Source organism: Poecilia latipinna, unplaced genomic scaffold (genome assembly GCF_001443285.1).
Source record: "Poecilia latipinna isolate Pla-1442-1.1 unplaced genomic scaffold, P_latipinna-1.0 Scaffold438, whole genome shotgun sequence".
NCBI classification, from domain to species: Eukaryota; Metazoa; Chordata; class Actinopteri; order Cyprinodontiformes; family Poeciliidae; genus Poecilia; species Poecilia latipinna.
This window is the reverse complement of record NW_015113054.1, coordinates 322,233-346,524: the sequence shown is the minus strand read 5'-3', so window position 1 is coordinate 346,524 and position 24,292 is coordinate 322,233. Positions and strand designations below refer to the sequence as shown.

The following is a 24,292-nucleotide window of genomic DNA, read 5'->3' as shown; positions in this document are numbered from 1 at the left end:
TGCAAACAGTGGGACTTTAGAATTAAAACAAATACCACCAACTTTATTTGTAAAGCAACATAAAATGACCACAGTTGAAGCAAAGTATTGCACATAATTGTAAGCTATAAACATATGTTAAAAGTTGCTGTTGTTACAACTCATGTGCTTGAGGTTAAAGGGTGGGATGGAGATGTGGCTATGTCATCGTCTTCATATTCTTCACTGCAAAGTGATCACCTTCGAGGCCAAGTTTGAGGTTACTTGTTTTTCTTATTGCAAATGGGTGCACAATTAAATACACAAATAATACGCAAATGTAAAAAAATGTACATTTGAGCGATAATTATCTTCTCAAGAGTTTTCAATTTTGGAGCAACACTGATGTCTCCTAGAAATAAACATACAAATATCATAAGCATCACATCCATAGATAATTTATTAAATGTCAAAGAAGCAAAAAGCTAATAGCATTCAGGCTTTAACATAAAGTATGATTTCATCTAGCAGGAATTTTATTTATTTATTTATTTATTTATTTATTTATTTATTTATTTATTTATTTATTTATTTATTTATTTCACAGTTTGTAGGTATAAAACCAAAACAATGGTGGTCAGAGGGCTCTGCCCTCACCAGGCTCTGAAGATGTGTTCTGCATTGCTGTCAACAGGGGGAGCTCCAGCTTCATCGCACTTCTTCGTGTTCAGTTCCGTTGCACTGATTTGTCTTTAACGTCTATAATATATTTGAAAACAAATGTTTGCACTGTCGACTAATAGGTCAGTACTATCTGATCAAAAATGTGAAAAACCTAGTTTTATTATAAAAACAAGTAAAAATGATTTTCTATATCACCATTCAACAATAATTTTGCACACTCCTGCAAAATTTCAAAACAAAATAATTATTTTTTTTTTCTGCATAAAACACTATTTACCATCAATGTGCATATGTTTGTGGCATGGCCAATAAATTTGTACATGTCAGTACATCAGAATAATCAAACCATATGATATTTTTCTATAAATTTTAAGGCTGGAAAATATTTTTAAAACTCATCTGAGTCATGTTTTGGTCTGAAGGTTACTCTGCACCTGTCATTAGTTGTGTTTTTTACTGAAAGGATACACAGTGTTGATAGGTTGTGGAAATCCCCTCAGGAGTCATGATATATGTTTTGTTTTTGTCTCGCACTAACCCCAATCAGCTAATCGTGCTTCGAGCCGAATGTTTTTCTTACTCAGAGTCATGTGATAACATGACACTTTGCGGTGGAGGACATTTTTTGACAGCTAAATCCAAAAGTCAAGTAAATTTCACAGTTGTTAAGTGAGCTATTATCTCCAAAAAGAAAGCCACCACACACGCCTTAAATAATGATACACTACAGTACTATTAGCTTCTAAAAGTTAATTTGTCATTAGTGTCCAGGATCAGTTTGAGGGGGATTTTCTTCTTTACACTTCCTTTCGTAAAAAGCAACGAGTTGCTGCTGTGTTGTGGGATGTGGGCAGTCCCTCTCTGACACAAACTGGTCTTCTGTTATCTTATGAGGAACTTTCAGGACTTTGTTCTTTCGATGCAGGAAGACAAGTAGATTCATTTACCACATGTGCATTCCCTACATGTTGCTGGGAGTGGATACCAGATGACTCACACAGTTATCTGCTGCAGTGATGTCATCTGGTAAACTGTTCCACTTTGACTAAAAGGGGGAGGGGAAAGACAATGCAAACATATAACAAATTTTCCATTTTGTTTAATTGAACCTCATTTATTCTGGCTTTCATTAACCAAATTTTTATTTTCCCCCATTTTGTCAACTTTTCACCACAAACATTACAAGCAAATGTATTTCATTGAAATATTAATGACCAACTTAAAGTATTGCATAACTGCAAAACAATGGAAAGAAAATTATAGTTTTAAAAGGTTTTTGTAAATATAAATTATATGTTATATAATTATATAAATTATATGTAATATAGAATACGTACTTTTTATACATATATAATATTTTATATACATATATGTATTATGTGTATATTATATATGCATTGTATACATAAATATGTATATGTATATGTATTATACATATTATTCAGCTCTCCCTTATCATATTTAATTCTACGACTGAACCACGTCATCTTTCTGCATCTTCTACTTCACGGTTGTGCATTACTTTGTCTTTTATGTAAAATCCCTACAAAATATCAAGTTTTATGATTGTGATGCCATAAATTCTGAAAAAAAAAGAAAAGAAAAAGAAATTATGAATAGAGTTGTGATTACTTTGATAATATCATAAAGAACTTTTGGACCAGAATGAGATGTTTAATTCTCCACAAAGTGATCTGCAGATCATTCTGATTTTATTACTAGATATTAACACAATCTAAAATTAAGATGTATGACAGTGTGTAGTTCAAAAGGTCAACAGCCTTTTTATTCCCAACCCTAGATATTACAAAACATCCTCTTAAGTTACAGAATTATGCTTGTGTTAATTTGGTTACATGGAAATCCATTTCGTTGTGTCAGGACACCACTGACGCTTTTGTTTCATTTTTATGGCTTTAATGAGGAAGTTGTAGGGCTGCAGCTTATCCAGATGACCGAGAGAAGCCATACAAGGAAATCAGTCTGTCACAAGATTAAGACAACTAGCAGATTCAAACTCATCTAGTATCATTAATTAATCTAATAAATCATTTTCTGCTAGTAAAAGAGTTGAAAAACTTGTAGGAATAGATAAGCCAAACTCATCACAGTAAAGAACTTATAATTTTCTTGGTTTTTATTTGTTCTAATTCTTTATTTTCACTTTTTGTGATATCACACATAAATTTGACTTGCTCAGTTTTTAAAAGAGAACCAATCTTCATTTTTATACATCTGTGACTCATTAATGGCAATGTTCTATATTTCCTGTTAGTGACCTTTTAAAATGGAATACGGACATAATGAAACAACACTGTGTCTCTGACAACTATTGCTGAAGATTTTTTAATGACATTCAAGCAAAAATAGAGGAAATCTTTAACCAGATTTAGGATATAGTTTCTAACCTGCCAAATTTACAGGAATTTATGGTATTTATATTTAAAGTTTTACAAATGCACTCAATGAATAGGACGTTACCTTGTGACATCTAACATAACCACAAATATGTTTTAAATTACTAAGGCAAAAGCCCTGGAAGATCTTCCTTGATGATTTCTCACCTATGGGATGGAAAAGATGATTAACAACCCCTCATTACTTAATTTTTTTCTGTGCAAAAGTCCATTGTAGTGATTTTTTTTATTTGTTCAACTTGCTAGTTATAAGATATGGTAAGTCTTTACGTCACCAGGAAAATTACTAGTATTGATTTACACAAAGGTCAGACTGGGGAACTTTATGAATACATACTAAAGTCTAAAGTAAAAGTTTTTGTTCTCAAACTCACAGTTCAAACTTAACTTTTTGACATTATTCAAGTTTATTTAGTTGACCCTCTGTTCTTCTGGAACTTATGGCCACCTGAGGAAAGCCAGCAGGTTCCCAAAGATATTGATGATATGGGGCTGATTGTCAAGTGAAGAGCAAAGCAAATGAAGGTCATTATAGTAAATGGACAAATGGCGATGAACATGTTTGAACATTTTTGGAAGTAATTCCACCAGACGAAGGTGTAGTAATCTTTTGAAATGATGATGATGCATCTTTGTCACCAGGCAAAGTTAAATGGCATGGCCAGGAAAAGAAATGTTGGAATTAATGGTGTGCTGGGTATCAAGGCATCCCAAAGTTTTTCTTACTGAAGCCAAAGTGCCATTGTTAGAATAGAATAGAATAGAATAGAATAGAATAGAATAGAATAGAATAGAATAGAATTATCCTTCATTTGTCACACAGTACAAAAATTCCGGTGTACCAGCAGCAAGGTAAATGGAAGCATGCTTTTACTGTAAAATCTCTTAGAATAAGAGACTTTACAGTAAAAGCAACTTTACAATGTAAGAAAAAAATGCTCTACTGTTATTAAAAATTACAAGCTCAGAAATGAACAACTGAGAAGGATAATTAATAAATGTGCAATATATGTATATTTCTGCACAGAAAAACAGAAAACTATTTACAAAAATAATGAAAAGTTACTGCAAAAAACAGAGTATACATCGGTTTCATTAATCACTAACCCTAATCTACATGTTGCTGCACACTGCAAGACAACTGCATGTAAAAAAGTATGATGCAGTTTTTCCTGCTTAGAAGAGGAACTAATTCAGTGTTTTGGAAAAATGTATTATCTCAAAGAGCTAAGGCTCCAGCTGTCTTAAAACTGGGGAGGTTTAAGAATCATGTCTTGTTAAAGAGCCAACTGCAGACTGGCTGCCTAAGGAGACAGCCTGACTATTTTTAAAAAATCATATTAACTCCCCCTTGTATTAATTTATAAAGAGCAGAATGTAAAATCTACAATATTCTTTGGAATTAGTATAGGGCAGAGGTTCCCAAACTGTGGGGCGCGCCCCCTAGGGTGGGCGCCGTCCCATTGCAGGGGGGTTGGAGGGGGCAGGAAGCCGTCTGGATGAAAAAAAAAATTAAAAAAAACATGAACCCTGTATGCGCTGGGTTTTCACCTTAGAATGGCCAACTCTCTGTTATTCCTACGTCAATTTGATGCAGTAGGGGCTTCCACACTTCCCATATCTGTGTCCTCTGTCACTTTTATCAGCAGTTAAAACTGTTTAATCCGTTGTTAACATGTGGTAACCTGTTTTTCCGAACCGCCTTTAAACGCAACATGAGCGCGACAACACTCGCGCTGGGTTTACACCTGTGCAGCAGAAGGAGACCTGCTGCTGCTGTGCAAAGCTACGCAGGTTTGTGTTAGAATCATGGCAGCAAACCAGCAAAACGCAAAGAACTTTTCACAGTTTTTCTCCCAAACTAACAGACTGTTGAGTAAAGCTGTTGGATGCAGGTGAAGTTAGCTAAAAGATGACTAGCTAATATCAAGCTTAATAAGTAGCCTGTAGGGTACCCATGTTGTCTATGTTCAGCTACATACATTCATTTCGCCCCCCTCCCCTCCCCCTCTCCACCGCCTTCTTAGAGTCAGGGAGTCTCTAAGAATCCTCTCCCCCCCCCCCACCCCTCGCACACGTCGTTTAACGAGTAATCCATAGGGGGGGCAGAAAATGTTTGGAAATCACTGGAGGGGGCGCAGGAGAAAAATTTTGGGAACCCCTGGTATAAGGTATGTTTAGTAAAGCCAGAATGTTCATTTGTAAAGTTACTTGACTGAATATACTCAGTGTTTGTTTTTTATTAGTATTTTGTTTTATCATTATTAATTTATGCTTTTGTAAACAGCTGATTGAACAGCTGTTTGAATACTGGTTGTCGTTAAAAAGTGCAAATAGCTTTAAAAATCAAGGTTTTCAACGAGTTTCTCTGTTTAAAGGGTTAATGTCGTCACCGTGATTGACGGGTGTATTAGCCAATCAGCAGCGGAGTTTCACGGCCAGCTACTGCGTAACTTTCGGGAAAGGGTTGTTAGTTGTCAGGAAGGGATAGCAGTCGGTGAGGAACGCTTCTGAGTCTTCAATTGACTACCCAATATTAAAACAACCTTCGATATTCATCTATTTGGATACGGAAATATATTGGGAGCAGGTTTTCGAATCAAACCGATGAAAACGGATACAGGAAAGCCGCTGAGAAAAGCATAAACTCCGTCGAATCGTCTTAACAAATGTACTACTAAACGAAAGGAAGTAACTTGCCATACTGGCGAAGCTCTTTAGGTGAGTAAATGTCAGTTTATTTAATGTTTCCAATGGAAATAGCCGATGACTTTTTGTCAGTTGAAAACACCCACACGTTATCTCTCTTTCCCCTTTATTGCTTTGTTAGAACCTTGCTATCTAACACGCCAATAAGCTAAGGTTAGCTAACAAATCTACTTTCGATCACTCCGTCCATTTTCTCTGCTCTGAAGGCAGATAACGTCTTCATGCACGGTTAACCTTTTTTCCTGAATATCTGCAGACAGCAAATGTTGACAATCCATATTTCAGAGAAGGTGTGAAGAATTGAATTCTGGGTTTATTACAGTTAGGTTTTTAGTTGTGTAAAATTATACAATTTGAAAGTGAAAACAAATGTTGAAAATTCACTCCACCCTGTCATAGGTATGCATTGTTACATTACAATCCTGTCTAAAATATAAATATGTTTTTGCTTTATTTTTTTATTTTGAGATGGCTACACAAAAATTCAGCTTATGGGAATGATGTTTTGTGACTGAAATGTATTACTTTCCATACATAGTTATAAATGCTCTGTTGGTTTTACTTTACCCTCTATCTCAATCCTATAATGAAAGAGGCAGCAATATGACATTTAAATTAAACTGTAAAGAAAAATGTTTTTATTTAATTCTTATTAAATATCATTTTGATCCCTTTTAAGTAGTTTATTATATCTTTTCTGTTTCTGTCTTCAGTTTTAAAATTAGTTCCATTTTGATAAACATTTACAACTGAGACGGATAACATTGACTGGAAGCGCAAAAAAAAAAAAAAAAAAAAAAAAAAACCCCAGACCAAAAAATGCCAGTGAAGCGTGGGCGGTTTTGTAAGTTGGAGTTTGACAACCTCATTACTAGGAAAGAAGCAGCATTGTGTAAAATATATATTTTTTGTCCGTTAGATATTGTTTATATAGACTTTAATATAATTCCTTGTCAGGAAAAATATGGGTCTCCTTTTTTATATAGTTTTTAAAATAATTTTGATTTAGTTGGGCAGACAATATGTCATTTTTTAGTTGTGAAATTAAACAATGAACATGAACACAGACAGATTTTTTTTTATAATGTGTTAAAGAAAACTGCCATCTAAGATATTACAGCTTCAGCAAAAATATTTTCTCTCTGCTGTTTTTTTCATTTCATTGGTTTAGCAGCTCTCAAGTTAGACAATTTGTTCCACATTTTCACATAATCTGATGAAAACTCAAAATGAACATTATTGTTTTAAGATCCGTAAGTGTTTAAACAAATTTTTTAAACAAAATAGTTTGTTTTGTTCATGTTTCAAGACAGTGATTATTGTTGTTAATGTTTTTAAATCAAATAAAACATTTTATTTGATATTTGTTACATACACGCTTACAACATAAGTTGTACTGTTAAACATACAAGTAGTATGTTTAAAAAATGAAATTTAATTCAATTACATTTTTTCACCCCACTGACATTCACCTAGTAGACTTAAAATTAAACTTAACAAATACTTTATTCTTATTTTGATTTTTACACACAAATATAAAATGTATATAAATTATATGGAAATTACAGAAATAAATTGCTTACATGTTTATATTTTATTTATGTAGGCCTTTCAAGACACCTATGGTCATGGTACAAAGACAGGAAAGTGATCAGCACAACATTGTAAAACAGTAAATTGCTGGGTATCATAAAATGGCGTGACATGCAGCCCCAGTAATTTTACACTGTTGCCATGCTTTAATATTTTAGTTGGATTTTTATATCACTGTATATCAAATCTTTTAATCCTAATTCAAGTCCATTTTTTTGGACTTGAATCAACATAGTTGTCATCAACTGAAGCTGTTTTCACAGTGGCATCGAGACCTGTGAGAACTTTATTTAATGTATGCTTTTCATGACCGTTTTTACACTAAGGAGGATTGACAGTTGCATGGCTTTACTAAGTAGCAGAAGGTATTAAATCTGTTCAGATAAAACTGCAGCATGTTTGGATTGATGTAGACCTAATGGATTCAATTTGAATATGATAGAATGTGATCTGATTTGAATCAAACTTTCTCGGTTTTAGTACACTGAAAAGACCATTGGTTGTGGTTTATATTCACTGAATTGATAAAATGCTTTAAAGGAACACTTACCAAGGCATAAGGGAGTGTGGGGAGCGATTGATATTTTGGGAGTAAAATGCTTTCCTTTTGTTGCCTGATGTATGACATGCGTTTTATTTGTTCAGAAAGATACTTGCTGTATTTCTGGTTTCATAATATAACAACTGATGTATTGGATTGCATAAAATTGGGGGAAATGACCAAAAGAGTTCTATTATTGTTGAATATTGTAATCAGTAATGAATCTACTACAATCTAAAAGAAGAACATTTTCCTTTTTCCAGTACCACAACAATCAGCCAGTGCTTTTTAATTTTAACATATATTTTTTCAGTGCTTTATTTTCTCTTGTAGTTTATCCTAGTACATTCCTTGCACTAATTACAGTCCTAAAAGGTTAGCAAAAATGATGTGTATGGGCAGCAAGTGACTTTGCAAATCTCCATACTGTTATTTGCCCATTTCTCAATGTGTAGGACTTTTATTGAAAAATGGCTTCACATTTCATTTTCAGTGCCAGGGAAACACTAAAGGTCTGGTCTTGTGCTCGACTGTGTTCTATTCCAAGCCTCAAACTAAGGTTATATTCATATTGGGAACATTTAACAGGAAGTTGCTGTGTCAAGCTTATTGATTCTAAAGTATTACATGTTTTAAAAATGGACTTTTCTGGCATATGATCATATTTATATAAGCTTTTTAGGTTTATCCACAGAACAACAAGGTATGTTAATTTACACCTTACGTGTTTTTCTTTTAATTAGTATATATTTGGGCAACTCTACTGTTCAGTCAGTGGTTGTAATACCCTTAGACCTTACAATCTAATAGTATTGCATAAAAGAGATATAATTTCTCTTTTGTACACATCCATTAAGAACAAGACTACCCTCCACTATTTGCTATTTGGAAGCCATTTGGACAGCTCAGGCAGCACTTTTTATCTTTTGCAAATGTTTCTACAAATGTCCCTTCAACAAAGATAAAAAGTATCAATTCACCTTTTTCAGATTCTGCATTTTGTCATTTGAGCTGGTGTTGTGGGGTTAACAGTTTGAGTACAAATCCCCCAGATCTCTTACTGCAAAAACTAATTCTTCTAGCTTTTCTGGACGAATAAACTGCACGGCAGCCAACTGAGACTTTAAACGTTGAATTAGTCATGTTCTGCTGCTGAATGCTTACTAGCAGACAGATGTGTGTCACATATTAGTCAAGATGGAGGTCTTTTACGTCTATTGGGCCCGTGCCTATTTGCTGTTCAGAAAATTTCTTAGATAATATCTAAAATATGCACAAGAAAATGAAGCTTAAGAAGCTGAAGTCCTTTGGCACAAAGCTATATACAGTTTGTAGGAACACCGTTCATTTTCCTGGGTGCTGATTGGCTGTACCCCTAAGAGTGGAGATAAGGAAAACTATGGATGCTAGCTACTGCTATAGTCTTAAGACGGTTTCCACTGTTAATATAATTGCATATTAATATATATTTGATGTTTGAATTGTTCAAATAGATGATTATAAGTGTTTTTAGAGGGGGTATGAAGTATTCACGGTTGGCTATGGTCTCTCACCCCTGTGAATGCCAGGAAATGGCTTATAAAGTGTTTGAACAAATGGTAAATTGATAGCTTTCCTGGTCAGCGATCTTGTCATAACAGAAGGTGCCAATACTTTGATGTCAATCTTGTATTTAGTTCTCTTCCCACTTGTAAGCAAAATAAAAACTGTTTATAACCCTTATGCCAGTTTCATTTCCCTGTGTTGGCACTACCAAGGCCTTTGCCTCAGATCACTGCAAAATCTGCAAAGCAGCAGATCTATATAGCGCCTCACACAAGTTGTGGCTTCACAGCAGGTTTGTTGAAGGATGGTCCCTTTTCTTTTTGTAAAGCTTTGATCTGCTGATACTGATTTTAGCTGATTCAGATTTCTCTTTGATACCTTTAACACCACAAAGTATAACAGCACTCTTAACACATTCTTACGGGGAAATTGAGGGGAAAACGTGCATCAAATGGCCTGAAACCAGGATTTGAACCTTTGATAACCACATTGAGAACTATAGCCTCTGCGTATGGTGCGTGTGCTCTACCAACTGAGTCCAGCACCTCTAGACCTGTTCTGTTGATTAAAACTGATGGTTCCTGCCTGTTTGCATATTGGTTGTGCTGCACATCCAAGTGCTAATTTTAGCTCAAATAAGTGGCTTCAGCAAACAGCACTGCAGGTGATAGAGATTGAACGTTTTAGCGTATACAGCAGTTTGCATTGTTGGCAGGCAGAGCCGGTGTAGTTCAGATGAGCGTTGTCCTCTGATCTGCTCATTGCCTGCAACGACTGCATCATCCAGACATATCAGTGAACAGGGCAGCTGCGTAAAATCTCACTTTTTATTCCTTTCTTTTTTTGTGAGGTTGTAACTGCACAATAACAACATTATTGATCAACTGGAGAAAATTATACATAGTGTATTAGGTATTCTTCAATAGGAATGCATGGAGTATAGTTGATTATTTTCCCTTTTTATGTAATGTTTTTCTATAAAATGTCATTGAAATATAAAAAACTGTGTGGTTTCATGTTTTTTTTCTGTCAGGCTCAGGCAGCAAGAAAAGCCCAATTAAGAGCTGAATTAAAGAAAAATTAACAAATTATGATTTTTTTCTGAATATAGCTAGAACAGCTGTTTTATTTAGTGTTATTTAGTTTTTATTTTATTTATCTACAACACTGCTAGTCAGAGAGAAGCGTTACCATTAGCTGGAAGTTTAGAAGGGATGCCTTTAGTATCAGTATTTGCTTAACCAGAACTACACTAAAACTTTTTTTTGTTTGCAGTATCTATCCACATAGCTTGTAGTAAATTAGATTTAACTTCAATTTAAGCCAATTAAGCTTTTTTAAAGCAGTACTGTGTTTGGGTAGCAGATAATCAACTTTGTATTTGGCTAATTGAAGTTGCAAACAAGTAGCCACAATTGTCAGTAATTGTTGAGCCTGAAAATGTGTGATTGTATCTAATCGTTATTTAACACATGAACAAGTGGCAACAAATATATCTGCTGCTATCAAAATAATGTCACATAATGAATACTACAGCTATTGGTATAATATTTATTTGTAGTTATACTCATTTTGATAAACCATCTGCTGAATTAAGTAATTTTCAAATATTAAAGCAGAAATACCCTACTCTGTGAAAAACAGTAAGCTGTTATCTGTTGTGACCAGCTCAACACCATTACATTTTAAAATGGAGATGGGTGGTGTGCCATTAGTTTTCACGCAATGATTGTTCATTTTCTGAGCAAACGTAAATATTGCCCAACAAATGAAAAGTGTGGTTGATTGTAGCTGATCTTGAGTGTGCAGGAACAGGATTGACTTTACTTTGTGCTCCATCCTGCCAGAGAATTTACCGCCTACCGTTTTCGCTGCCATCTCTTCAAAAGGACTGTCAACTTTAGAAACATGAGATTAAGGTTTTACAATTTTGGAACTGTAACTTTTTAAAATCTTGGTACATACTGGCAACAGGTCTGTGCCTAATAAGGACAAGAGACAACTCCAGACCATTTTGCACATATTATCTGGTAGTACTAGTAGTTCCTGTAAGTTGATTTCAAAAAGACTGTCAACATTTCCAACAAGAATATAGAATGAATTGTTGCTGTGTTTTGACTGACCTCTTTCCAACATATGAAAACTTTCAAGTGCCATTGTCTGTCTGCAGCTTAGTAGAGACTGAACATTGTTTCCTGTTATTTTGGTGGGAAAAATGAAACTAGTAATTGTAATGCGCTGTACATCAAAGCGCATAATCGTGAAGTAACGGCAAATCTTGCTCTTTTGAAGCCATTGGTTGTATTTGGTGTCCATTTACACGGTAAAGGAAGAGGTGACATATTGTAACAGGTTGAGTAACCTGCTGTTTGGAGGAAGATGACTCAGATATTCTCTTCTGAAGAAATTCATCTGTGGTGGTTTCTGACTTTGTTAGCAACGTTCCTTTATGTGAATGTCTGAAGTTTGTGATGAAAAAGAACAAAGAATGCTCTTTTTTTTAAAATTATATTTTATAGCTTCTTAGACTTTTAAGACATTTACTTAGCTTAGTTGGGAAGAACAAGTTGATAAAATGTGAACCAAAGCTTCTTTTTTCCAGTTACGTTGCTATTGAGTAAAGTACTATTGATTCTTCTTGTATTTCAGACTTTAGTGGGTTTTTTTCTTATATATGCTGTGTCATCATACAAGCCCTGATGAATGTTTTAACCAAACTCAATATATTTAAAGAACTAAATTTGACTTGCTATTTATTTAGTAATGTGCTGCATGGGAAATTTACCGACACTGGGTGTAGAATTAGGTGAGCGGTGGTTGCAGGGGAATCAGAGTTTAGAAGTATAAAATGTACTAAATCTAACAAGTACATTAACAAGAACCTGGAATTTTTTTAGTTCCTTGTTTTGGACTATCTGACAAATGCCCCTGCTGAGACATTGTTTTTTTGTTGCTGAAAGAATGTGTGCTATGCAGTTTTGGTCATGTACCAACTGTCTCTCTGCACACTTTTTTTGTGCTGTTTTGCTTGACTTTTTAGTTTTTCTCAATAGAAGGATGGTCATCTAGCTGTACAAATTGCACACCAAGTGCTTTTACTTTGTACTAAGCTAACCACAAAGTTGAGTGCTTGGATTGAAAGGATGGCTTTAGATCGTATTGTAGTGGTGAAATCAATAATGGAATATAAAAATATAATAATCTGTCACATGTTTATTTGTTTTTGTTGGCGTCCTGCTTAAATAAATTAATCAAAACCAAGACCAGCCTCCCATTTTCAGAGTCTATTTTGTAAAAAGCATGTTCTTTGATGTGCTTTGTTGGAGTTTGGTACAAACTGAATGAAGGATAGGGATTATACTTTAGCATAATGGGATACAGTCTTGTGAAACTCTTGTTTTTATTTCTGATTCAAATTTATGACCTCTATTGAGGAAACAGACTACTTTTTTTTACTTTGTTGTCATCCTTATAAAGAGGACAGTCCTGATATAAAGCTAAAAACAGAAACCAGGAGAAGACTAAAAATCAGTTTATAATGACTTTAATATTTGGATTTATTTGTTGTTATATCCAATAAATCATAAAATAAAAATGCTTAAAGCCAGGAATCTTGTTGCAGAATAGCCATTACATTAGCCTTGAATGTTGTGCCTGACTTGTATCATTTGTTTCTCACTCCATGTCCTCAGAATCTGAATGTCAACTTCATTTGTGATGGAGTTGAGCAGGCAACTCTGTATGAAGATGAGGAAAAGTAAGAAGACCCAATTTTCCTCCCTTCCTGCTTCTACTTTGGGCCTGGAGATCCACTTTTACATACCAGAAATACGCCACCTGGAGTACATCAAAGGAACTTACACAGCTGAGGAGCTGTGCGTCACTGCTGCCAAGAAGTGCAGTAAGTAACTTCCCCATTGTTTGGTTCAGTTCTACCTTTTTAGAACTGTAAACCTGATATGACATCAGGTTTACATAACCTGACCTTTATGAAATGTTACATTTCACAGGTTTGGGGCTTTAATATGAACTCAGACTGAAATTCGAATTCTGATGCAAAAATCTATAATGCTTAAACAGTTTTAAGGCACAACTTGACATATTTCAAAACAAATTGATAAGAAACCATGCAACACTGTGGAAATGCAGTAAAGTTGTACAGTGGTAATAGCCAATCAAAACAAGTTCTTCTATCTATTTGGGTATGATGCAAAAGAAAAAAAAAACAAACAGAAAAAACATTTTCTTTAGAGTTTCTGGAAGAATGATTAAAACTGACTTAATTTGAGTTTAAGTTGAGGTTCCAAACGCAAATCTTTTCAACAATCTTTATCCTGAGTACCATATTTTCCGGACTATAGAGCGCACCTCACTATAAGCCACACCCACAAAGTTAAAAAAAAAAAAAAAAACTGGAAATGTACATAAATAAGCTACACTGGGCTATAAGCCGCTGGTGTCTCCGCCGCTCTCGGTTCTTGGTTTTCCTATAATTCTTAATAAATCTAAGTTGAAGGCCAGATCGATAGCCTTCAACTTAAAATTGCATCATATGAACTTCTTCGTGTGGTTTCCATGATGAGGGAGTATGTGTTTGAAAACATTTCTCTGTCGTGCCTACTGCTAGCATGTGCTTGTTCTAAATGAAAATCAGCACTTTCTTCTTTGATTTCCAAATTTAACTTCCAATGATTCACTTCCTGCTAAAGAGCCCCCTAGTGGTTGAAGAAAAGTCCACAGAAAAGCAGCACCAGGCTATAAGCAGCATGGTTCAAAGTGTAGGAAAAAAGTAGCGACTTATAGTCCGAAAAATATGGTAATCAGACATTGAAGTAACTAGAGTTGACAGGAGGCTTGCTACCTGAACAAATAGCCTGGATAACCAGATAATATAGTTCTGTTCCATTGTGATACCTTTTTAGGAACAAAATGTCAATAGTTAATATTCTTTAAATTATGAACCTAAAGAGTAATATAAAATTTAGTGGGTTAATTTTACTGAATGTTGTCATACTGTCAAATTGTCATACTGGCCAAAGCCTAATTTACAGTCGGATATTCTGAACATCTTCCAACAGCTGATAAATGGTTGTGCTGTTTGGCAAAATCTGCTTACCTTTTGCTTGTATTTTTCTATTGTTCACTTCATTTAAATTTATTGCCTTTTGAAATATAAGTACAGTCATTCAATTAATAAACAAAACTGGACTCTAAACATGTCATAGAAATTCAAAATAGAAAATATAAGAAAATAAAATATAACTGAATTGGGTTTCTTTGTACTTAAAATATGCTTTAGAAAAATCTTTAAAAATATTTTATATCTAAGAGAGAGCACTTGATACAAATAAGAATGATTTGTAAGACTTTGTGAATTTGTGTATTGATTAATTAGTTCATCTTGCTTTATAGGCTGATTGATCTGTGCCATGTAGGTGCTCTTTCTTTCCTAGTTAATCATTTTAGCAGTTAGTGTTTATCTTTTATTTCTTCTCTCTTCTTTCTTAGCCATTTCTCCATTGTGCCATAATTTGTTTGCCCTTTACAATGATGCAACTGGCACCTGGTACTCTCCAAGCCACGAGTTTGACATCAAAGAGGACAGCGGTATCAAGTTGCACTATCGCATGAGGTAAGAATGAGTTAGCAGCCATAACTAACTGTGTTGGATATTATGTTTTCATAGAACAAAAGTGCTAATAGCTCTTGCAATCTGGCCAACAGCTCTAACATTTCACTGGGGTTCTTGACTTAATTTATTGAACTCAAGAGCTTTGGAAAAATATATGGATGCTGCACCAGTCAGTTTGAACTGCATTGTTTGTTTAATTGAAAAAAGAAATCTGTGTAATGAATTTCTAAACAAATCGGATGCATTAAAACCTTTTGGTAATGTTTACACGTGAATGTTTACATAGGAACATAATTAAGACTTAACAAGATTTACTGTTTTTTTTTGTTTTTTTTTTTTCCCTGCCTGGAAAGGATCACATTAGGAATGACCAATAATCAAATGATTCTAATTGAAGCTTGCACTTTCACTGCTTGTTGCTCACCTTTGCAACAATGTGTCTGGGAGGCTTACTACTTTGCTGATAGAGTAGTTTTTCTGAACTTTTTAAGTTGCTATCAAACATTGGTGTCGCAGCATTAGCATGTGGGATTCATTTACAATGTGGACACGGAGTAGAATGGGACTCCTCTCTGCTCTGACTGCAGGCAAGGTTTGCAGCAAGACAAACATGGAGAAGCGACATTCAGTTTTTATGCTTCTTTAATCTGGAACAAACTTCCTGAAAATTGCAAAGCAGCTTAAATACTGAGTTCTTTTAATTCAAGGTTAAAAAAAATCACTTTAGAGATGCATTTGATTCATAATAACTGGAACATTGATCAATAAATTTGATTTGTATTTTTCTGATGATTTTGATAATGGCATTTTGACTAAATGTAATATTTCATAATTGGTTGTTGTATTAAGTGTTTATGGTGTAAAGCACTTTGAACTGCGATGTTACTGAAATGTGCTATCCAAATAAGCTGGTCCTGCAGAGCAACTGGTGCTTTCACATGCTGTCACCAAAGTCTTGCTAGATTTTTTGCTTGTTGCTTTTTTGAAAATAAATAAATAAATAAAAAATTTGCTTGATGGTTTGAAAAGTCAGTAAGTACAACAGTCCGTTCCCTTGTCCTGATTACGTCCCCACTTTGCCCCTTCCACTTAGTCCGACACTTGGCCTGTTGGAGCAGTATAATGTGAAGTTTTATTGTTTTGGTATACCTTGATGCCAGTGTCTCGCCCATGCCTTGATATTTTATCTTAGACTTGACAGATTAAAGTCTCAAAGTTTTAAATGTGATTCCAAGATTAGAGTCCAAAGTCCAAATTATGGATTGATCAGACTAAATTGCTTTCTGCCACCATGTTTGGGGCGAGTTTTTGTAAGAATTCAACTTAGAAAAAGTTGAGGTCTTATACTGACAAAGCAGTGTCATGTTTACACTTGACTGGAATACTCTTTAAGTTCCCCTTCAGATATTCCAATGTACTAGTTTGGCAGCATGTTATACAGAAAGAAAAAATATTTTACTGTGCTGTCAGTCACACTTCCTCTTTTGCCATGCTTGCCGCTGTTAAAAGCTGAAGAGAAAATTGCTTGTGGATGGAGCTGAAGTTGAGTCCGTTGAGTTTATTTATGTACTTACTGCAGTCTGTCTGTCTGCACTGCACCTAAGTAAACAAAGCTAACAAACCGTGTATTATGGTTGTGTGTCCCAATATAAAAACTTTTTTTTGCATAAACAAATATTGGTTTCGTGCAACCAGCATGAATTTCTAACTGAAGTAGCCATCTCTTAGGGTGAATGTATGCAGAAAATCCCTATGAAGTGCTACCTATAAGAAGATTGAATATTAATTTTAAAGAACTGTCTACTGGCTAACTGATTTCCTATTGGTTATGTATATACAAGTAATGTGTCTTCAGATCAATGCTGGAACTGTGACCTTGAGGCCATGGATATTAACCTTTTGTAATCTTGTCAATGTATGAGGAAAAAAAAGAAAGGCTGCCCATAAAGGTTTCTTATCCTTTCTGTGGTACGTGTCATTGACTGTCTGCTTTACAGCTGTCAAGTCAGCAGTCTTCCTCATGACTGTACAGCCCATAGTATAATATGATTCTAAAAAAAACAGTCTGTGTCATTTGGAGTAGTATGATTTTCTGAGAAATTGAATTATGGGCTTTTATTAGAAAAGCTTAAAATATATAACTGTGTAAAATATCAGTTTCATTTTTTAAATTAATTACTAAACTAACTTTCTAATTTGATTTTAATTTGCCAAGATCCACATGTACATTGGAAAATAAGAACAATCGCACTGTTAGAAGTAGCCATAGTTAAATAAAAGTTAATTCACCATAAAACAAGCACAACAAATAAAGCCTAACCTGGTTTTCAGATGATGAGTATTATTGTTTTTAACCTGGAATTTTTGTCTTTTCTTTAAGATTCTATTTTAAGAACTGGCATGGCACCACAGAAGGAGAGTCTCCAGTTTGGAGACACTGCCTCAATAAACTCAGAGGACAGAGCCCACAGAAAACACCAGAGGGAACGCCGCTGCTTGACGTTGGTTCCCTTGAATACCTTTATTTCCAGGTGTGTGCTGAGAAGGTTTAGCTTTTACACAAGTCATCATTTTTAACTTATCTAGTTTGATCCTTTCTGTTCTCATGTCCAATTTTAACCTCTTCCTGTTTTTTTTTTTTGTTGTTGTTGGTGTTCTTGTACGAATGGTGTCAGATTTAATTCTAACACTGATCATGTTTGTTTTTGCACAGTGCCAACATGATTTTCAAACGGGCAAGGCTCCCCTGAGGGCAGCCCAGTCAGAAGCCGAGCAACATGAGATAGAAAATGAATGTTTGGGCATGGCCGTGCTTGCCATTACTCACTATGCCAAGGACATCGGTATACCCTTTTCAGCAGCTTCCCGTGAGATGAGGTAATATCCGATACTCAATGTACAAGCATATGAAATTTGTTCTTTCTTTATACCTCACTTTTCCTAAGACAGTTGACATTTATTTACCATGTTTCCTAAGATAAAACAGGAGATTTGCACAGGTAAGTTAAAATATTCTTTTTATCTTAATCCCACCAGTTACAAGCGTTTCATCCCGGAGTCACTGAACTCCATCATAAAGCAGCGGAACATCCTGACCCGCATCCGCATCAGCAACGTGTTCAAGAAATTCCTTGCTGAATTCAACACCCAAACAGTTGGGGAGAGCAACATCACCTGCTATGATCTGAAGATCAAATACCTGGCCACCATGGAGGGGCTGACCAGCAGAATGGGCTGCGAGCTCTTTGAGCCCGTCTCCCTGGCTATAACACAAGAGAAGGAACTCTCCAATGGAGGTTACTATGGTAAGAATTCATGTAATTTTATCATCAAAGAAAATCCAAGAAAGCACAATTGCTACCTGGCTTCAACTCGTACTTATAGAGTAAAGACTTATCTTTTTCACTCTGGAGGAAAGCATTCAATATTTTTTCTTACAAACAAAAGGCTTTTATCATGGGGCGTTTTATACTACCTGCTGTGTCAGTTTCTACTTGTTTAAGGGACATTTTAAAAAGCTTTTCATTTTAGTATAATTTCTTTGAGATGTACTCAGTTTGTCATAAGAAATTTGGTAATGTACCTCTATTAAATTATATTTAACAGTTCTAGGACAATTAGAGGTATTTTAGTTTACACTTTGATAATTTGTCATGTTTCATAAAGGTTAAGCGACAAATTAACCTTTATTTGTTGGTTAATTTGTAAAGGCATAAAATGAGATTAATAAATACAAAAAAAAATTATCGTGAAATTGGTAAATGTTTAAATCATTTTATTTAATAGACAATGTATAAAACATGTCATCAAATTATTAAATGCAAACTAGTTTAGTCTTAGTGTGAGGATAAATTAGTGGTGTGAACCTAGTTCAATAAACATTTAAATAAATGACCTAATTTATTTATTTAATGTATGGTACATTTAATTACCATACATGACAAAAATTGAATTACATGTAATTAATGAGCTCTTTTATGCATAGTTTATTGATATAGGTTGAATTCAGCTGAACAAATTCAGTTGAATATTTGAAGTACTGAATGGTTTGAATGGTCAAAATATCTATTTTATTATGAACCCAACCTGACTCTCTTTATTTACAAAATCTTTGTACCTGAAGACAAATAAAACATTTGGAAAAATATATGGTTTTGTACATATATTTGTAATATATTTTGTATATATTTACACATTTAAACATTTTGTTTCCAGGGTACTATAACCAGAGCCAGCTGCAGACAAAATGTCAGAATCAGAACTTGGAGGCAAGCAGTGACATGCAAGTTCTTGTCATTGGCACCACCGGCATTTCCTGGAGGCAAAAACCAGCAGCTGTGAGTAAACACAAACAAAATGTCAGGGATCTCTTGTTTTATGAGTGGGCGTGTCTTAACCATAGGGCTGCAATGATTGAAATATTTTGTAAGTACACTATGTTGCCATTAATATGATTGAATTCAAGTGCTTTCATCACTTCAAATGCTGCAGGTGTAACCCAGACATGTAGTAGTATACCACCATACGACATGTGGAGGCTGAGGGTCATGATGCCCAGAGGTCACCAACCTTTATTCTAGCTAAATCGGTAGCTACAGAAGTTAGACATGGCCCTTTTGTTCTAGAGATAGTAATTTTTAATGTTTCAGCATGCCAAGACATTCTGAACATTACTCTGGGGTTATGCTGCTTCCTGTTCAAGCATGACTATGCTCTATAGCCATGTTTGACTATGGTACCAGTTTGTTTTTATTGTGGGAAAAGGAAAAGACTTCAGGATCCTGACCTCAGCCTGATCTGACACCGCTTGGATAAATTAGATTGGAAATTGCAAGCGAGGCCTTTTTCTAAATCACCAGTAAATCACAGATCCAAACTTTTGGCAATATGGTGTATCTGATTAATTTAAGAGTAGATGTTTATTGATATCAGTCCAGTTATTTCTTCAAAATCAATGCTATGATCGAAATCTCAGTAGCAAGTGAGTGAAATAAAATAAGAACATTATAATGCCTTATGCTGACATTGACTTAAGCATGTTTACTCTTCCCCGTCCCCCCATTCTGATTGTGTATTAGGTGAATCCTATATTTCAATGTGGTTCTAGTTAATCTTGAGTGAACAAAATTACTGCTTTGGATTCTTAGCTTTGTGCTTTCAAACCTAAGAAACAGAAGGAATGTTTCTCTGTACCAACCCCAGTTGGCATAGTGTATAATAGCGTTTCCCAAGCCTGGTCCTCGAGGCACACTGCCCTCCATGTTTTAGTTGTTTTTCTGCTTCAGTACACAGTTTAATTGAGGGGTGATTAACAACATTTGACTGAACTGCAATCATTTGAATCAGGCGTGTTAAAACTGGGAATCATCTAAAACATGCAGGGCAGGGTGCCTAGAGGATTGAGGATTGGGAAAAACTGGTTTGTAATACAGACTTTTAAGCCATTTGCATGTTAATGGACTTCAATTTAGAAAATGGCATAATACAATGGCTTAAATCAGGATACTTCTAATGAACCAACAGCTAAAGATTTAGTTGATACTTTCCCTTAATTGGGCAAACAGTCCAGCTATAGACATTATATTGGTGTCATTGACGAAAGTTGTTGATTTGCAGAATGTCATTACCGAATAAAAAACTATTTTTAAGCCATGTTGAATTTGTGAAACAGGTGCCAGTGATGCCCAAAGACAAAAGCAAGTCGAAGAGCAAGCAGGATGAAAAACAGAAGAACAGGAATAAGGAGACGGATGATGGCTGGGTGGTTTTTTGTGATTTCCATATGATCACACACACAGTCATCAAAGAGACAACAGTCACGATCATGAGACAAGACAACAAGAAGATGGTGAGACCAATACACAAACACATCTGTGAAGTATTGTATACTACACATAAACAAGGTTTTATGTACTTATGACTAATGCCCAACAAGTTCCCTAAAGTTAATTTAATTTGGTTATTAAATTCTTGAAACTTAAAACTTGTTTTGATTCATCACATACAGACATATTTCAACTTTTTGTTTATGTTTGTAGCTCACAGCTAATACAAAACCCCAAAACCAGTTTCCAGGAAATTGGAATAAGTCTTTTTCCAAAGGAGGGAGAGGACTGAACTGTCACTTCCCCGTTTCCCAATCTTAAGTTAATGGAGACCCAGAGATTGTTTGAAGAGCCTTTTCATCTGGTCGTGTTGTTCCACTGAAATTTATCACATTTTATGTATCTGTATCGTTTCCCTGACGGTAGCAGTACACACAGTTTGTGTCCTGGGTTGGTGGAATCAGCGGCAATACAATCAACCTTCCTTTGCAGTCTGCCAGTGTATATTAGATCCAGGTTGAGTAGCTGACTCCTCACGATCCACTGGGCAGTTTTCACCACCCAGGCCAAATTCTTTTTTTCCTCGACTGTGCAGTTGTCGTACCGCACAGTCATGCTGAGGCAGAAGATGCTCTCAATCACGGCTCTGTAGAAGTTCTTTAGCAACAGAGCGGGAAGTCCAGTGGTTTTCAATTTCCTGAGGAAGAAGAGTCTTTGCTGGGCCTTCCTCTTCAGAAAAGGGGTGTTCAGTGACCAGGTCAGGTCTCTGAAAATTAAAATTAAGATTTCATTATCTGTAGGCAATAATTGGTAAATTATTAGAATTTACATTTTGTAAATGTTGTGTGTTTAGAAATTGTATTAAATTGGGGTTGTAATCCACTCCTTATTATGTTTCCCCTGCAAATGTGCACAAAACTTTTTTGATATTGTGGTAATATCAAAAAAGTTTTGTTGTATTTCGCAAAACTTTGCAGATTTGCGAAATACTAAAATTCCGATACGCTGAAAACCACCTCACCATTACTCAAAAACTTTTCATTGAAAAAGGTTTTTTCATCCAGCAAATTTATTTTCATAATTCCAGTTTGAGCAATTTTTACGTTCAATAGAAACACAGCAAATTACTACGGAGTCTCCTCCCACAACATCCCTAACAGCCCCATGCTGGACTAATGTGAAAGATGAGTCCAAGCAGTTATTGGTTAAAGACAGTTTAAAGCAGTGTTTCTCAACCCTGGTCCTCACCGCCCCCCTGTCCTGCATGTTTTAGGGATTTCTCTTCTGCCACACACCTGAATTGTATCTCTGGGTGATTAACAGGCTTCTGTAGTACTTGGTGCTCATGCAATCATTTGAATCAGTTGTTCGGGAATAGATGAAAGGCACATCTAAAACATGCAGAGTAGGAGGGTGGTGCGGACCAGGGTTGAGAAACACTGGTTTTAAGCTTGCATCCTGTGGCCAACTGCAAGTGATGACTAACAGTGATGTCAGAATTCCTCCTAAAATGACTTTGGACTGAGTAACATTTAGCCTCCATGAAAATGATACTTAAGGAGTGCCTGATGGATATTGTCTTCACTTCCATTAAAATACCAATTAATTCTTTTTCCCTCCAGGAACTCCAACTGCTGTCAAGGGCTGAAGCCATGTCCTTTGTGGCACTTGTTGATGGGTATTTCAGGTTAATTGTGGATGCCCACCATTACCTGTGCAAGGAGGTGGCACCTGCCCTGGTGGTGCAGAACACAGAGACTGGTTGCCATGGACCCATCTGGTTTGTATTATTTTTGTTAATTAGCGTATACTTACCACACTTTTATTGAATATGGTGTTTGTACGTCTTTGAGCTTGATGCTTGTGTTTTCCTGTACAGCGAGAGATAAAACACTGTAACATTAAGTCAGTCTAAAGTGAAGAAAATACCCACAATGTAGCAGATAAAATTTGTATTCCTTCTTTTTTTTTTTTTTTTTTGCAAAGACTTACTTCAGTCAGTTTTTACTGTAATAATATACTGCACTTGAAAGAAATGTTTTTACTTTATTCACTTAATTCTACAAAACCACTTCAGACTGATTTCAGTGAATATAATTAAGTCTGTTTTTCTCCTTCTCCAGTACTGAATATGCCGTCCAAAAGCTGCGACAGGAGGGCAATGAGGAAGGAACCTACATACTGCGCTGGAGCTGTACTGAGTACAACTTCATCATCATCACTGTGGTCTGTCATGAGGTAGTGTAAACCCTCCATGACATTTAGAAGAATTTCTCTGATTCTGTCCTTGGTTTATTTTATTTTTTTTATGGTGTATCAAAAGTTTTTAGAATAATATGCAGGGTTGTCATAATACTAAAATTTTAAACTTGATACAGATACAAAGAAAACCTAAAGTTGGGAATTCACTGTAAAAAATTTTCACTAATGCAGATGTTTTTGGGATTGGGTGGAGTGTAGCTTACGAGAACCTTTTGAGCTTCCAATCAGCAATTGTACAGTCACACAAAAATTCATGGAAAGTTTAAAAAGAGGAATTGCCTTTTAATACCTTTACAAAAATAAAAACAGGATGTTTATTTTTTAATTAGATATACTTTCTCATCTAATCGTTTACTTTTCAAATTTTTACTTTCCTTTTGCATCTTACGCATTTTGGTCTCATCTTTCTCAGTTTTTCCTCATAAAGGTTAAATTATTAATACATTTTCTTCTAGTCTATTTTTCTCTCCGTTTCAATCTGTGTAGCTTTGTTTGATCCTAATTTACTATGTCCCATTTCTATCCAGATTGACAGCTTCACTATCCAGTATAAGAACTTCCAGATTGAGGTGGACTCTGATGGCTACCGCCTGTATGGAACGGACACATCGCGGCCCACCTTGAAGGAGCTGCTGGAGCACCTGGAGCGTCAGTGTCTCCACACCGACAACATGCAGTTCCAGCTCAGGCGCTGCTGCCCTCCACAGCCAAGGGGTAAACAAAAAAAGATAAATGCACTTTAATGGCCGAGCAAGGGGAGATGGTACAAAATACAAAGTTACTGATCTCATAGCAAACCTTGAAATGTAAAACAAAGTTAAAGCAATTTCAATTATAGCTTCACCTCCTCATCAAGTGCATAAATGTTCTTAATTTCAGAACTTCAGTGATGTCATTAAAGTTCAGATGAAGCACTTCTGAAGCTTATAGTCAACCCTGATGATATATTTTTAATCCGATGGATTAAATTACATTTTTGGAGCATTGACTGAAACTTCTGCAGAAAAGTCTGTTTGGCTGCGAAGTCAGAACCAGGAGACTTTTTGTAATTTCATAGTGGTTTACATCTGGATTTACCACGTCTGACTAGGGTGGGACCAAGGGCGTAGGAACGAGTCTGTCATTG

At 35.4% G+C, this 24,292-nt stretch overlaps 2 protein-coding genes across 2 annotated transcripts in view; one reads left to right on the top strand and one right to left on the bottom strand.

The window, feature by feature from the left end:
- ak4 (adenylate kinase 4) overlaps positions 1-15,780 on the bottom strand; it is a 33,429-nt gene extending 17,649 nt beyond the window's left edge. Inside the window, exon 1 of the mRNA XM_015038341.1 lies at positions 15,562-15,780. The gene's annotated coding sequence lies outside the window, so the exon portion shown is untranslated. The remainder of the gene's footprint in view (positions 1-15,561) is intronic.
- jak1 (Janus kinase 1) overlaps positions 5,519-24,292 on the top strand; it is a 39,772-nt gene continuing 20,998 nt past the window's right edge. Inside the window, exons 1-11 of the mRNA XM_015038337.1 lie at positions 5,519-5,780; positions 13,140-13,348; positions 14,956-15,079; positions 17,460-17,610; positions 17,793-17,956; positions 18,116-18,384; positions 19,295-19,416; positions 20,751-20,927; positions 22,527-22,684; positions 23,028-23,142; positions 23,694-23,880. Of these exons, the coding sequence (XP_014893823.1) occupies positions 13,147-13,348; positions 14,956-15,079; positions 17,460-17,610; positions 17,793-17,956; positions 18,116-18,384; positions 19,295-19,416; positions 20,751-20,927; positions 22,527-22,684; positions 23,028-23,142; positions 23,694-23,880 (1,669 nt within the window). The 5' untranslated portion in view covers positions 5,519-5,780; positions 13,140-13,146. The remainder of the gene's footprint in view (positions 5,781-13,139; positions 13,349-14,955; positions 15,080-17,459; positions 17,611-17,792; positions 17,957-18,115; positions 18,385-19,294; positions 19,417-20,750; positions 20,928-22,526; positions 22,685-23,027; positions 23,143-23,693; positions 23,881-24,292) is intronic.